This window comes from Amblyomma americanum, chromosome 1, assembly GCF_052857255.1.
Source record: "Amblyomma americanum isolate KBUSLIRL-KWMA chromosome 1, ASM5285725v1, whole genome shotgun sequence".
Classification (NCBI taxonomy): domain Eukaryota; kingdom Metazoa; phylum Arthropoda; class Arachnida; order Ixodida; family Ixodidae; genus Amblyomma; species Amblyomma americanum.
Window position 1 is genome coordinate 159,869,172 of NC_135497.1, and position 14,643 is coordinate 159,883,814.

Consider the following 14,643-nt stretch of genomic DNA (forward strand, 5'->3'; position numbering starts at 1 on the left):
CAACAAGAGGGCCCCTGTCGTTAGGCCATAAAATAGTCTGATCACGTAGTTTTCGTGTCCGAGCTTCGCCGCCAGCCTGAGGCGATGGAAACTGTCGGCCGCGCATTTGCCAGCACAACTGTGCACTGCTTTCAGACGCACTGTCGCGTCATTGTCAATTCCTTTTTCTTTTCAGAAGCAGTTTTGCCGTCCCATGCCAATGCGCGTTCCCCTCGCCGTCGTCCTCGTCGGTCAAGCACGTCGAAACTGCGTGCTCGTCACAAGCTTATTGTTGCTTGTGCGCGCATGCAGCCTCCTCACAAGGTTCCACCGCATTTTCACATTTTCACTTTTTCAGAGGGAGGGGGCATTTTATAGCTCGACCTTCGGATACTGCAGGTGTTCATTTCTGTACCCGTCATTCTTTTTTCTTTTTCAAGAATCATACTCAATTTTGAAGAAAAAACAAAGGACAACATTTGCCCCTTTATCTTTTTCTGAAAAACTTTTTTTTTCATACTAAACAGCTATCCGATTGTTGCATTTTTTCTCAATATTTGTATTTGATTTGTATTCTAGCATTTTAATATTTGCATACCCCTCAAAATAAGAGATCAGGTTCAGGGCAGCACAGTTATTAAATTTTGCACATTGGAATTCACGCGACACACTAGTAAGAAATTATATCTTTATTAAAGTTCTAATGTTAACACAGTGAAAGCAATGAGAGAAAACAAAGCAATAAAGAGCAAAAACAAAGAGCTTGAAAAATGCAAAGAATTTAGAATAAGAAAACAAAAACTGATACTTCACTATACATGGAAACAGTAAAAATAAATCACACCCTTCCAAATTCATTAGGGCACGCACAGCAGCTCCATGTAATCATAGTCCTATGATATATGAGCGGCCACAAGGATTGTGAATAGTTCCGATTTCTGGCTCCGTCACAAGCCACTCGTACCAAACTTTTCGTTGAGTGACACATCGCCAAAAATGCACCTCCAGTGTTGAGCCCTTGTTAAGACGGAGTGGTTCCTGTTGACAGAAAGACAACTGTGGTAAGAAATGCCATAGAATGCCAATAGAAATGCCACTGTGCAAGAGTGTGCAGGCAAAATATATTATAAATCGTGCAATCAAACAACCAACACTGAAGTACAACAGACTACAGCTACCACTCAATTAAAAGCACTACATTAAATATCAAATTTTACAAAGAATTATCTGCAAGCTTTCATGCCTTTCTCACAATGATGACCAATAACAAAACAACAAAAATTGTTCGAACTGAATCCCAGATCATGAACTTGATTGCAAATATAAATTGATGAGAAACAAATGCCTTGAATAGACAAGCAGGACTGGAGAACACCTGGAGCCTTAGCATGTCAATAAATGCTCCACATGGTATGAAAACAGATGCTAAACTATAACTATCAATGCTAATTAATTTTACTGTTGGCTTATGGCACTAGTGCAGTTTTTCTTGCACTCGTAGTGGCACATGCACCGCTGGCCACTACTTGCGTAGTGCTGTGCGTTCAGCAGAGAAGAGCACAACACCAGTGCGTAGCACGTCACAGGGAAGGTTGGCAATGGATCACAGTGCAATATTGTTATGTACAGCATGCTAACAAACCAACTTCCACACCACAACCTTTGACGGCTAATGCAAAGAGATGCTGCACCTCAATCATGACTATTTTACTGGGATTGTTGATTTCAGCAGTACGTCCATTAGCCATTGTAATTATTTATATCTGTGCTGTACTCTTGCACCTGCTGGCCAGTGACAAAAGATTTAACAGCTCTGTGACCCAAGCTGTGCCTTCCTGTGACGAGAACAGTTTTTGATTCATCTGAAATTATGTCGACAGTTTTCGCTCTAGTTCATGCAGTAAATGGCCAAGAGATACTTGTCCTGTTGGTGTGTAGTTAACCACACGATACTTTCCAATACAGATATCAAATCAGATAAATAAATAAGAACACATTGAGAATTTTGAAGTCCTCCCATGGGAACATTTTTTTTACTTTTATTTTGGGTTTCCATGAATAAATAGATTCAGTCGTAGCCAACATAGCCATATATTAAGCCCACAGAAATAGAAATACGCTACGACTCTGCTTTCACAAGACTCAACCTCATCACCTTGAAAATGAAAACTAACGGCAGCCTAAGTAATTTTTATGACTCTTTTTTTAAACAAGCTGTAAGTAAAGGTTTGATAAAACAACTACAAATTTGCGGTTCACAGAACATGTCACTGAAAAAACAAGCCTGAAGTAATCGGACTGTTTTCTCCTCGCCTGCTGCCGCAGGGAGATGAGCCCCACCACCTGCTCTGGCGGAAACGCACGCCTCGCTTCTTTCATTGCGGCACGTCGGTGCTCCCGGTTCCTCTTTCTTGAGGGTGCCATGTCTGCCCCACTTCCCAGTTTTGCAATCCAACAACATCCATTTATCTACACTTTTTCGTGTGATCTGCTCGTGTGTTCTGCAAGTGTTGCTCAGTTCGCAAGCAACCTGCACATTTTCGAAGATCACTCCGCGTATTTACTAAGTATTACTCTACTGATGGTAGAGTGGCAAGTTGCCACAAGACTGGCTGAAAGGCACTCCACACACTGGTAGACTCCTCCTACTCTCTGCATCAGTTAAACAAAAAAAAAAGGGGAGGGAGCTGGGACGTTTAATCTGATTTAATAGAGAAATAAGCTCCACAAAACAATGATTCAATGTTTCTAAGAATGCTCGGAGCATGCAGATAGAGTTCTGCGGTAAAAAGGCGAGCTCAGAATTCTTTATAGTGCACCTGAGTTTAGCTGAACTGCCACTGACCGTCCCCTATGAAAGCCACGCACGCACCATGAGTTTTTCGCATCCGAGAATGACGACCTGGAGAAAGAGGCTGATGACCAAGCAACAACAGTCGCGTGTACAAAGTGTAAGATGGGTGCCTGCCCATCAGCGCAGCAGAGGTTGTGGGACTGGGCCGGCTACGATGAAGTCAAGAAAAAGCACCTCAAGGCTGCCACATACTGTGAATGGACTGCACCAAGTATCGATGCTTGGGCCCAGCCCATGCTGAGGCAGGCACAGTCAAATGTAGTCGTCAAATGTAACTTCCCCTCTTCCATGAATAGGCCTTCGTAGCAGCCCTTTTTTAATAAAGAATTACTCAGTCACTCAACTTACAGCTAAGAGTTTATTTTCCAGGACGCCAGTTCTCACAGTAAATGTGCTGCAACAATTAGTTAAAGGATAAGTATAGCCTGCGGGCTCTGTTTTGGCAATAAAACGTGTGTGAGCCACAGAAAAAAATACAAATCAGTTGACTTTGTTGTCACTAACGACGTGACAGCTTAATCACATCAGCTGAGTAAATGTGGCACAAAAGAGAGGAGCAGTGTTGGTACCAAAGCTGTCTAGGCACACTGCGAGGTAGCTCAATGATTGTCATACACTACACACGTTGACTATTGAGGAAGATTAGTTCACATGCCTTGAGAGTCGCTGCAATAACCAGCTTTCGAGCTACTTCCATGCATATCTGTAGCCATCGACTAGTATGGCGTTTCAGAAAGTTGACTTTAAATTTATTATTTCACCAAAAAAAAAACTTGCAATAAACTTCCTCGGAGATAATCTATAGGCTCATGATGTTAAACTTATCTCTTTCATATTAACTGAGGCGACTTTAGTATGTTACAAAGGCTGAACCTATGGCATAGAGCAAATTTTATTAACAACAACTTCAATAGGAGTACACGGCACCTAACTGCACTGGGTGCTCCACTGATATGGCAAAAATGCCTTAGTCTGTATTTGGGACAGGGTTGTATTGCATCTGCTCTATTAGGCAAAGAACTGCTGTTAAATATTTCGGGAGCCCGGCAAAATGTGCTGGCTCCAGGTGAGAGTAGGGAGGGCACAAGATAAGGCAAAGCGAAACCTCTGGCGGCAGAACGCGCTCCTATATGCGCTGCACCAGATGCCCAAGTCACTTGATACCACACAAGCCGTTACTCCTGTAAACACCGCATGTGAGAAGCAGTGATGCCGGCTACAATCAGGCTACAATGCCTGAATGCATGAATACATCGCAGATTAGGATTCTGAGCAGCAGCACCGCTGCCGTGTTGTGCAATGCAATGGCATTACAGGATAGCAATCACTAGCGGTGATGCCGCTCAACTTAAATTTTTTTTTTTGCCTAGAACAAAAACGTCTCCAATAGAAATTGGTGAGTGTAATTAAAATTATATTAACTATGGAATGAGCCACATTTCGTATTTTTACTTGTACCACCTCACTTTGGAATTTAAGGCTGAATACGCGGCAAATCACTTTTTTGCAAGTTAAATTTTTTTTGCAGTGAGAGCTCCAATGGGCTACCAGTCGAGCATTTTGCGGCGCATGGGAGAGGCCAGTTGTGCGCATGCGCAGTTACCATGGCAACCGGAGCGGAGCAAGGTCCAGTATGTGCTTCACCGTCACCACGGCCGCGCACCTGCTCTGCCATCAGAGCTGAGCGTGACGTCACGTGGATGAGCAGTTGTGCGCATGCACCGATACCACGGTAACCAGAGAGACCCCACAGCTGCGCCGCGTTCTTCGTCGCCGTCTCGCCGCACGTCGCTCTATCACCCAAACCGCGCATCGCATGCGCAGCATTGCGTATAAAAGGCGGAGATATAATAGGCGTCTGTATCACAACGTTTGACATGCATGCAGAGAAGGAGAGTCCAGCCGCTGCTAAACGGCCGAGCGCCATAACCACTGAGCCACCGCGGCGGCTTGTTCAGTATTGAAGAAATTAAATGTTTCAACTACTTACAGCATGGATTGCTTTCTTTAGCTTTCAACAATCCAAGCACACCCATGAACTGACTCACTAGATAATATGCACGATCACGTGACGTGTGCGTGTAAAGGGTACGACACTAAGTGTTAAGCTGAGGAAGGCCATGACTACCGTATTTACTCATGTAATGAGCCCACTAGTATAACGAACCCAGCCCCCACTTTTTCCATTGAGAATTTACTTTTTTAATTTTAACCTCCCGTAAAAAGCACACATAGTGTTCAGCATGTTCGCCTTATCTCACCACGACTGACCGGTGCTGTAGGCTATTACAAAATCAGTGGATCGAGCCATGATACGCAAGCACCTTTTGAAGCAAACAATGGTAAACACCGGCAACACAAATGCGGGGCAACTTGTCGATCATGCACTTTTGTTAACAATGGACAGATGAATGGACAGGCGTGAAATTTCAACTCGTTGATAAACTCTCCCCCCAAATTGATGTCAACTTTTCATGAAAAAAAAAAAAAGGGTGGGTTCATTACGCGAGTTTGCAAAGTTTGATGACTAAATACTTTACAAAGTGCACCTCATGAACATGCACCCCAAACCTCCTAGTTGGACTGAATATTTTCTTATTGACCATTTACAGTTCGTGTCAGCTAACAATCTGAACTCTCACTCAAACCCTGTTTATTCTGGCGTTCCCCCAAGTCCTTGGCCCTCATTTTTTTCCAAATTAAAACCAATTATTTGCTGACGATTACGTAGTTTTTCAAGAAATAACATGCAGCAACAACGCAACTATCCTTCGATCAGACTGGTATGCTATTTCTTCATGGTGTAAAACAAGACTAATGGAACTGAACATCAACAATCCTTTCATGTATCCAGAGCTTGCAATAATACCCCCGCTTATTCTTTAATTCATGTCCTCTTAGAGTCTGTGCATTCTTACAAGTACCATGGTGTACACAACTCTCACTTGGTGAAAGTTGAAGTTGAAGCTAACATCGTATGATTAAACACATTTAACTACTTCGATAACAATAGCCCCGTTCCATTTTTTTTCTTTGTTGTGTTCCCTTTTATGCCTGTAACCAATCCCTTTTCTAATGCTTATGGCCCTGAAGGTACATAAATAAATAAATGGACCACAAGGAGGGGGGGGGGTAACTGTCTCAAGCAGTTGTGTGTATTAATGCTGCTTGCACTCACCGGAACAAGGACTGCTGCAACTGATGCTGAGTTCATCATCATTATCAGCTAGATTACGTCCATGGTAAGACAAAAATCTCCCCCAGTTCCCACCAATAATTGCTGTCCAGCACCAGCTGTGGCCACACCTACCGCAGGAAACTTCCCGATCTCACCTCTTCAACCAACTTGCAGCAGTTCCCAGCCACATTTTCCTTCCCTTGGAATCTACTCTGTTACCCCAACAAACCGCTGGTTCTGACCTAGTCCATTTTTTCCTCTTAATTTCTGTCAGGATATCAGTAACTTGAGATTATTCTTTAACCCACACTGGTCTCTTTCTGTCCTTCAAGATTACCCTTATCATTTTCCTTTCCATAGTGTGCTATGCTGTTATAAATTTAACAATTTAATTCCAAGTTTTTGTCAGCCTTCACAAGTTTTTGCCCCATAGGTGACTACTGGCAGAATTCAAACACCTTTCTCTTGAAGGATATTGGCAACCTGTTCGATCACATGATGAGTGACGGACTGGATTACACCATTTGCTTGCACGGTCTAAACCTGTCAATGGGAGCAGCTGCTCTCTCTGTGTGTGTGTGTGTGTGTGTGTGTGTGTGTGGGGGGGGGGGGGGGGGGAGCGCTAATGCTATCGCATACTCTGCCGCATCAATTGCACTGACCGTCTATAACTTTTAAAATTTATTCATTCAATGAATCCCTAGCAACTCTCTTATAAAAGATTGCAAGGATGAGAGGTAGAAACATGGGATATTAACAATACCCTGCATAAACAAAATAAGGTAAAAAGCTACCTCCAAAAAGAGGAATGTAAGCAAAATGTATGTGTGGACGACAAACACTGTACCATGATGAGGCCTAAAAGTTGCTCACTCAAGCAAGGCCCCTCTTATATTAGGCAACCAAGGATTTCATTTTTTTTCCCTGCTAACAGTTTTCAATTCCTGCATGCATATATGCAAAAAAGAAAAGCCTCCACACAGCCTCTCTCGCAAGCCTGACATGTTGCTGCTTCATTCTTGTCAAGACAGAACCCCAATCCAAACATCACTCCCAGAAGCACTGACAACAAAACTCACTGTGTAAAGCAAGTATTTTCTAAACGTTTTAAAAGCACAACATAAAAAGAAAGTGCCCCAATGCTAAATATTTGCTTATACAGTAAAAGCTCGTTAATTTGACCCCTGTTAATTCAGAGATCAAATAATTCGAACTGCTTGCTCGGTCCCAGCCAACACTCATCCATGCAAGTCTATGGCGTCGTATGCTTGTTAATTCGAACACTACGGGTCTTGCACCAGTTAATTCGAACGAATTCCCAAAGGGAGGCCGTGTCCAGGTATGACCGGCGCGGCAAGAGGTCGTCGAAATAGACCTCCTCAAAAGAGCTGCTAGCGGCCCGCGCACTCTCTGACAGCGGCGTGTAATGGCAGACGTGATGATGAGCAGATGGATGGCCCTGTCTTCTAGAACAGTCTGACCACTTAGTTTCAATTCCATTTTTCTGATCTTCGCACCAGTCCCCAGTGACTGTGGCTAGACCAGCCAGCATCAGCCAGCCAACCGACATTTTGGACACTGATTGGCAAGTCGTGATGTTTTCTTGCATCCCCTTTTTTTTCTTCCCGCTTGGCTTCGGCACCACTTTGCATTACCTTCACTTCCGTCCACGTGGTTCCGTTTTTCCAATCCACCATAACCACACACTCTTCACGTGCTGTTCACAGTTCATGTAGTGAAGCCTCACAAGCTACGATGCTACTTGTGAGGAGTTCGGACAGTGAAGCCTTACACGCAATGATGCCACTTGTGAGGAGTTTGTGCAGTGAAGCCTCACACGCAGCAATGCCACTTGTGAGGGGAGTGACGCAGTTAATATGGACGACTCGAATTATGGACAGTTTTCTGGGGGCCAAACTTTTTCAGTGTATTTATGCCTTGCTAATATTAAAACTCGCTGTCCGGACAATGGACAGGGTGAAAATGCACGGAGCCCATTGGGACCCATGTATTTTTGTCTCGTTAATATGGACAGCGATGAGAACAAAATCCCGAGTGCCTTTACCAGATGTTCCGCCCCTTATAATTTGAGTGCAGAACACCAGCGAAAGGCAGGTGAATGTGCAAATGGCGTAGCAGTTGCCTTTCTGTGTGTGCATGGCTTCATGCTTTACAGTGGTAAGGTGCCAGATCGATGCACCTTACCATTTGCCACATTGGATGACTGTTCGCGAAAAAGAATTATCTGTGTATGCTCCGTTGAAAACCACATTCAGCAGTTGTCAACCAAGTGAGTACAGAGTTTTTGGGATGTGAACAGCCACAGTAGGAGATACTTCATCACATCAACAAGCACTATCATTAGTCTCATGGACCACTAGGCGCTTCAAACATGCTTCAACCTAAACCGTTTGATTTTCAAAATAATGGCGAACAGAATAATGCACTTGAGCTCCTAAAATTGTACAATTTCTAATTCACTGCCCGCCACTGTGCTCAGGAGTAAAACGATTTTTCATAAAACGATTTTCATAAAACGATTTTTCAAAATATTTGTTTCTATTCATGATTTGTTATTACAGACGACTTGCTCTATAGACACTTTTGCTCAGGAACCAAAGTGTCCACATTAACAAGGCACGACTGTATTCCCTTACCACTTCCAAGTTTTGCTGCTTATCGTCACCCTAGCCCATCTCCTCAACTCAGTTCGATATCATGGCAAGTAGCATTGCTAGATTGACTGCCATTGCAAACACTGCCACTTTTCACCACATGGGTAGCACGCAACTCGCAGCTTGCTTGATAAAATGGTCTATACTCTCTTCAATATTTTTCTAACTTCAAACAGGAGTCAAACAGGACATAAAGTGGTCAGTTTGTAAAAATTGCCCAGTGACTGACTGTGGGAAATGAAATAAATGCTCTTCTGTAGTGAATTCCTTCCAGCAGGGACAGACAACGCAATCGGAACTCCCGATTCCCAAACCACTCTCTTCTATGCCTAACGCATGAAGATTTCTGTTCTTAGCATTATATGCGAACCACAACTACTAAGACTGCAAGCATCAGTATCGTACAGAATGCGGTGCTCCTACTCTGCCAACAAATGTAAGACTTACCTTGAGGGGGAAGAACATGGGAAACCAGCTGAACATGCCAGGTGAATGAGTATCTGGGCAGATACCTAGAAGGGTAAGAAAGAACAAACCTCAAGTTTAGGCATGTGCGAATACAGTAGAACCTTACTATAGTAACCTTGGTTATACCGTATTTACTCAAACCTAGGCTGGCCTCGATGCTAAGCAAACACCCGAAAGTTGAAGGCAAATAAAACAAAACTTTCTTCAAATGTAAGCCGGCCGAAAAAAAAAAAAAAATCTGTTGAGAACGAGTGCTGGGACAACAAGCAAACGGCATTTATTTCCACGAACCTGCTGCCGCTCATCCGTCCTCGTCATCACTGGCCTCCTTATCCCTGTCCCTTTCGTACAGTGCACAATCTTCTGTGCCATCAGGCACATTGGAAATGTTGCAGTTTCGGAATGAGCACGCAACCAAGCTTTCCTGGATGTCATCGCAGGCTGCAGCGATCCAGCTAGCTACAACTCCTAGCAACGTGCACTTGATGCAGCCTGTTTGAGTTAGGTTGCACGTTTCACTGGTCCCGTGGAATGCTTCGCTCTCTTGCCAGCTCTCTCATTTTGGCCTGTAGCACTTCTGTGGTCACCGGAAGTGCCGCTGACCTCTGCGAATCGATTAACTCTGCCAGTGCTGACTCCACTTCGGGATGGCAGCCTTTTTCCGTGCCCGTGAAGGGCCCCCTCGAATCCTCGTATCTAAGCCGACCTAGGAGTTACATATCCTGTGTTTTTTTAACAACTATCGGCCTAGATTCGAATAAATACGGCAGTAAAAACTCGTATATAGTAAAGATGGTTTATGGGGTTTAAGGTCCCAAAGCGACTCAGGCTATGAGGGACGCCGTAGTGAAGGGCTCCGGAAATTTCGACCACCTGGGGTTCTTTAATGTGCACTGACATCGCACAGTACACAGGCCTCTAGAATTTCGCCTCCATCGAAATTTGACTGCCACGGCCGGGATCGAACCCGCGTCTTTCGGGCCAGCAGCCGAGCGCCATAACCACTCAGCCACTGCGGCGGCGTATATAGTAAAGAGAAGCTGCGGTCCCATTATGGCTTCCACTGACAACTGTACATTTTTTTTCGGTTACAGTACAGATTTTTTTTCAAAGAAACAGCTACCAGTGGTGGTGGTCCAGCCATTTCAAGTTCTGAAGAAATTTTTGGAGCAAAAAAATATTCATTTTGGAGCACCTTCGTATCAGAACAATAATTGTGGAGCAGCCAGGGAGCAGCACAAACATGATAAAGGAGTCACCCAGACTAGTTTGTAACTAATGTGATCATGTTCAACCATGTGTAGCTAGCAAAAAGAGAAAAAAAAACAGAAGAAAGGTGTTCACAAAAAAACAGAGACAAAACATTTTATTAATGCTGGCACTGTCCTGCACGCAAGTTCAGCCAAGCGTGCTTCACTAAATGTCTAAAGGACACGTTCACTAGAACCATTATTTTTTCATGTTGGCACTATCTCAATGCTTCAAAGCTTGACCTCGTTGAACCTGCTCCAATCTTTTGTTTTTCAACCAGAAGATGCTTCTTCGGCCCTCTTCAGGGTTGACCAGCATGATGCAACCGACATGATGCGCGAACATGGAGGAAGCAAAACTCTGAAAAGGCCCTCGCTATCCGAGCTGCACGGCAAAAAAATGTGCCGGAAGTCACGTGCTTTCGCAAGGACTACTGCAAGTCTTTGGCCGATGGCGCAGCCAATAGTGAAACTAGGCGCAGCAGAGTAATCTGCTGCAATGCCTGCTGCGCACGCTCAAGTGCGCTGAGACGGCGGCCAAGTAGGGCAAGACACCTTCAAAAAATGTGACCTAACCACCTCTCCAGAGTTCTTTCCTTCCTTCATGTACGCGGATGAACTGGCTGCTAAATTCTACTACGCGCCAGCCCACCAGCGCCCTGAGTTGCCAACTGTGGAAACGTTTTAGTAGGTTGCCAACTGAAAGCTTGAGCGGTTACAAAAAATAGCAGTTTTTCCGCAACCGCGTCTTCTTTTCGGCGCAACTAAGGCACAATATTGATCAATTTGCCACTTTTGGAGCAGACTGGCGCAGCAAAACGTAAATGTATCAGAATGACGCAAATGGCGCAGCTGGAGCACCACTGAGCTACAGTAAAGAGCACCTGGCCGTGGCGATGTACTTCCCGCGAAATGATGACATCGTGGCACACACTAAGTCTAAGATTGCAAGCCATATAGACACCAAATAAAATAAAACGGCACTCACTGAGACGGCTTCAGCACCAAGCTCATAACTGTTATAGGAGAAGCCGACTTTTCAAAGACCTTGAGGCCGTGAGGTAAAGCGTGCAGTGTGCAAGGAAAAAATAAAGCTGGCTATGAATGTAGAAAGAAGGTGGCACGGGTCACTGAGAAGTGGAGGCGCAGCACTGTGTAGGCGGTTTTGCCGCACTTGGCTGTGTCACACGCGTTTCCTAACTACTCCCTGTTAAATGATGCTGAGGCCACAAAAGACGACGCCGTGATCATGAAAAGCTTTGGTTTTCACATGAAATCAAACTGGCATTGTATGTGTAACCACGTTGTATTCGTGTAAATGCAGTATTTCGAAAAGACGTAAACCAAGTAAAAAATGTGATAGCCTGCGATAACTGAAAATAAATAATTATTGCATAAAGAGACAATAAAAGCAGGAGGTAAGGTATTTCTAAGTGTTTCTTTTATAAACTAACATATCGTGCTTAGTAAGCAGCCAGAGAGCATAGACAGAGCCATGCCATCACCAGCAACTGATATAGTAAAGACTCTAATACAGTCCAGCCCGCTTATAATGAACATGAACGTCACGCGGCATCCGTTCGTTATATTCCGAAGTTCATAGTAAGTGGACCACAGCTTTAAAGACAGTTGCTTGTCAAAACACAGAATTTTTTCTTTGTGAAAAAGTCCGTGATGGAAGTCTGTTTTTGCAGCGCAGATCAGATGAGGGAGGTTTCCAGTTTATTTAAAGTAGAAGCGTGCTCTTCACTGAGGCCCTTGGCATAGACAAGTTGTCTGAGGCTCTCTATGTAGCCCATTGCTACAGGTGTGCTTATGGGTGCTGGCTCCAATGCTTCATCCTCATCCAATTCCTCCATATCACTCTCGTCCCGCAATTCAGAAACGATGCCCTCGTCCGTGCACGGTTCCGCGGTGTTGGCGTTGTCATCGACAGAAATGAAATCATTCCGACCAATGTCATGACCCCCCATGTCGGAGTCGACAATGCGCTACCACTAATCGCCGCCGGGCATCTTCCGAAGCATTAGGCTCGGCATCAGACACTGCGTCGACGAAGCTGGCCTTGCGGGAGCAGTTACGCTCGCCTGTGGCCGTCACCTCCGCCCAGGCCGCTTTCATCATCTCTACCGCTGAATAAAATGAAAATGGGCATGGTGGTCCCGTCCACCATCCCGAATTACTACCAGGGCCCGAGATTTGAATGAAGCCAACGAAACGTCCGCATCGCAACAAGAGTGACAAAACCGCGCGATGGGGTAGACGTGCAACGCACATAGGAGGCAATCAAGCCAATCAAGCTAGATACAGATGCATAGCGCCAGCGGAGAGAGCAATGAGGGGCGTCCGTGAGTGTCTGTGCAGCCACCTCTTGGTTCCCATGGAAGGCCTCCGCAATCGGCACCGGTGGTGGCGCGGTTGATCACGGAGGCCATGCGCGGATTTTCAAGAGAATGAGGTGAGGGACGCGGAGATGCGAGGAGGGGCGGCAAGGCGATCTTGGAAGGCGCATCGGCGGGGAAAGGGTAGCTCGCTTGAGAGCGCTTGAGAGGGCAGTTCGTCTGCGATGAGGAGAGGGAAAACATACCGCGCGCCGGGCGCACAAAGTGGTCGGAGGCAGGTTGTCTCGCATCACGGCGCCCGGTTTACGCCGTCCGTTCGCTGTAACCGATCAGCAGGGCTTAAGGACGTTCGTTATACGTGTGATTTTGTGCCATTGAAACAATGTATATTTTGACGGTCACGCGGGTCTCGTTCATTATAAGCGCAAGCTCGTCTTAAGTGGGGCCGTTATATGTGGGCTCGACTATAGTAAATATTTCGGCTGGTCTGAGCTTTTACTGTAGTGGTTTTTTGGTTCAAAGTATGCAGCAAATTCGAATGAATAATTTTGAAGCGAATATTTTTGAAACATCTGGCACACAAAAAAGTTGAACAGCACAACAAGCATTTTCAAAGTAACATATTTTTCAAACACACAAGACTATTACATGAAAAAAAAAAAAAAAGAATGTATTAAAGCTTTGTCACACTCACTGAAGCTATGTCGACTTTCTGCAAAAATGGCCATCGGAAAATGCGGGAGCTGACCTGCTGCATGTGGTGCTAATGTATCTGCGGGGTGCAAGACTTATATGCGGTGTCTCAAACTGCTGCTCTTAACTGCGATTGCGTCGTTGCACAGCTGTTGCTTTTAAGTGGCGACTCCACAACACCTGCTAGGCATATGAACTACGCGCCCAGTGCCACCTCACATCAGGCGTCTGAAAGAGGAACCCATCTCCTTGTGTCTCATGCTAGCTACATGACATTCTAGTAGAATCTTATAATAGCAATCCTAACATTAAAATCACCCTGCGCTAGATACCTGGTCATGCTGGGATCAAGGGAAATGAGCTAGTTCATCAACACGCTCGCGAAATCAACAACCGGGTGCCTTCGATCCCCTGGCCAAATCCAACGTCAGTGGAAGACGCCACAATATACAAAGTGCAAATAGCTGAACACTACCAGAGCACCAAGGAAAACCGCACAATTTTACCCCATCCTCATTCGTAACTGAACATGGAACAAGCGCACGCCCTTCGCAAAGTTCAAACACTCTTCTCACCTCACTAATGCTCTAAAACTTCGGATGGCATGACACAGTTCATTTTACCAAGTGTCCAGAGATCAAGGCACCATTCTCTACTCATGTAACACTGCCATTACCTCTCTTTATTTCCCTTACCCTCCCCTTCCTTCCTAGAGTGCTTGGCTTCACTCGGGCTCAGCAAATAATCAGCAGGCCTTAGTGGAGCAAGTGCTCTTCTTTACTGGGCCTTAGTGGTGGCCTCGAATAGTTTTTTTCCTCCTCCTGGAGCTAGCTCAACTCCCCTCTGTGCTTGCACTGTCGCATTTGTTTAGCAAATTTCGTGCAGAGAACAGTGGCTGTAGCAGCTGCAGTCAGCTGAGGCTCGTTTATAAGAAGTCAAGGGAGCCATGCATCCTCTGATTAGAAAGATTTCGCACAGTGCGATCAGTTTCCGCAGGGAGCCACTGAGCATGCGCAGATCGCCCTGTGGACGTCACAAAGCACCCGCCAGCTGTTTGCACGCCTGCCGCATCAGGACCATCAGTCCGTGCTCAATGGCAGCGCGGGGAAGCGGATCGCGCAGTACTACAGCTCTATTGATGCACGCTGCTATGCCGGTTATGGTGCGTGTGCACCACGGGTAGCATGGCCACAGGCAACTGGCA

General features: G+C 45.3%; 1 protein-coding gene across 2 annotated transcripts in view; it reads right to left on the reverse strand.

Moving 5' to 3' along the window:
- Nucleotides 1–653: 653 nt before the first annotated feature.
- Nucleotides 654–14,643, reverse strand: part of csul (protein arginine N-methyltransferase 5) — a 95,179-nt gene continuing 81,189 nt past the window's right edge. For both annotated transcript variants that reach the window (XM_077647505.1, XM_077647504.1), the window contains exons 16-17: nt 9,134–9,198; nt 654–1,017 (exon numbers count right to left, since the gene is read on the reverse strand). In XM_077647505.1, coding sequence (XP_077503631.1) covers nt 865–1,017; nt 9,134–9,198 — 218 coding nt within the window. In that variant the 3' untranslated portion in view covers nt 654–864. The remainder of the gene's footprint in view (nt 1,018–9,133; nt 9,199–14,643) is intronic.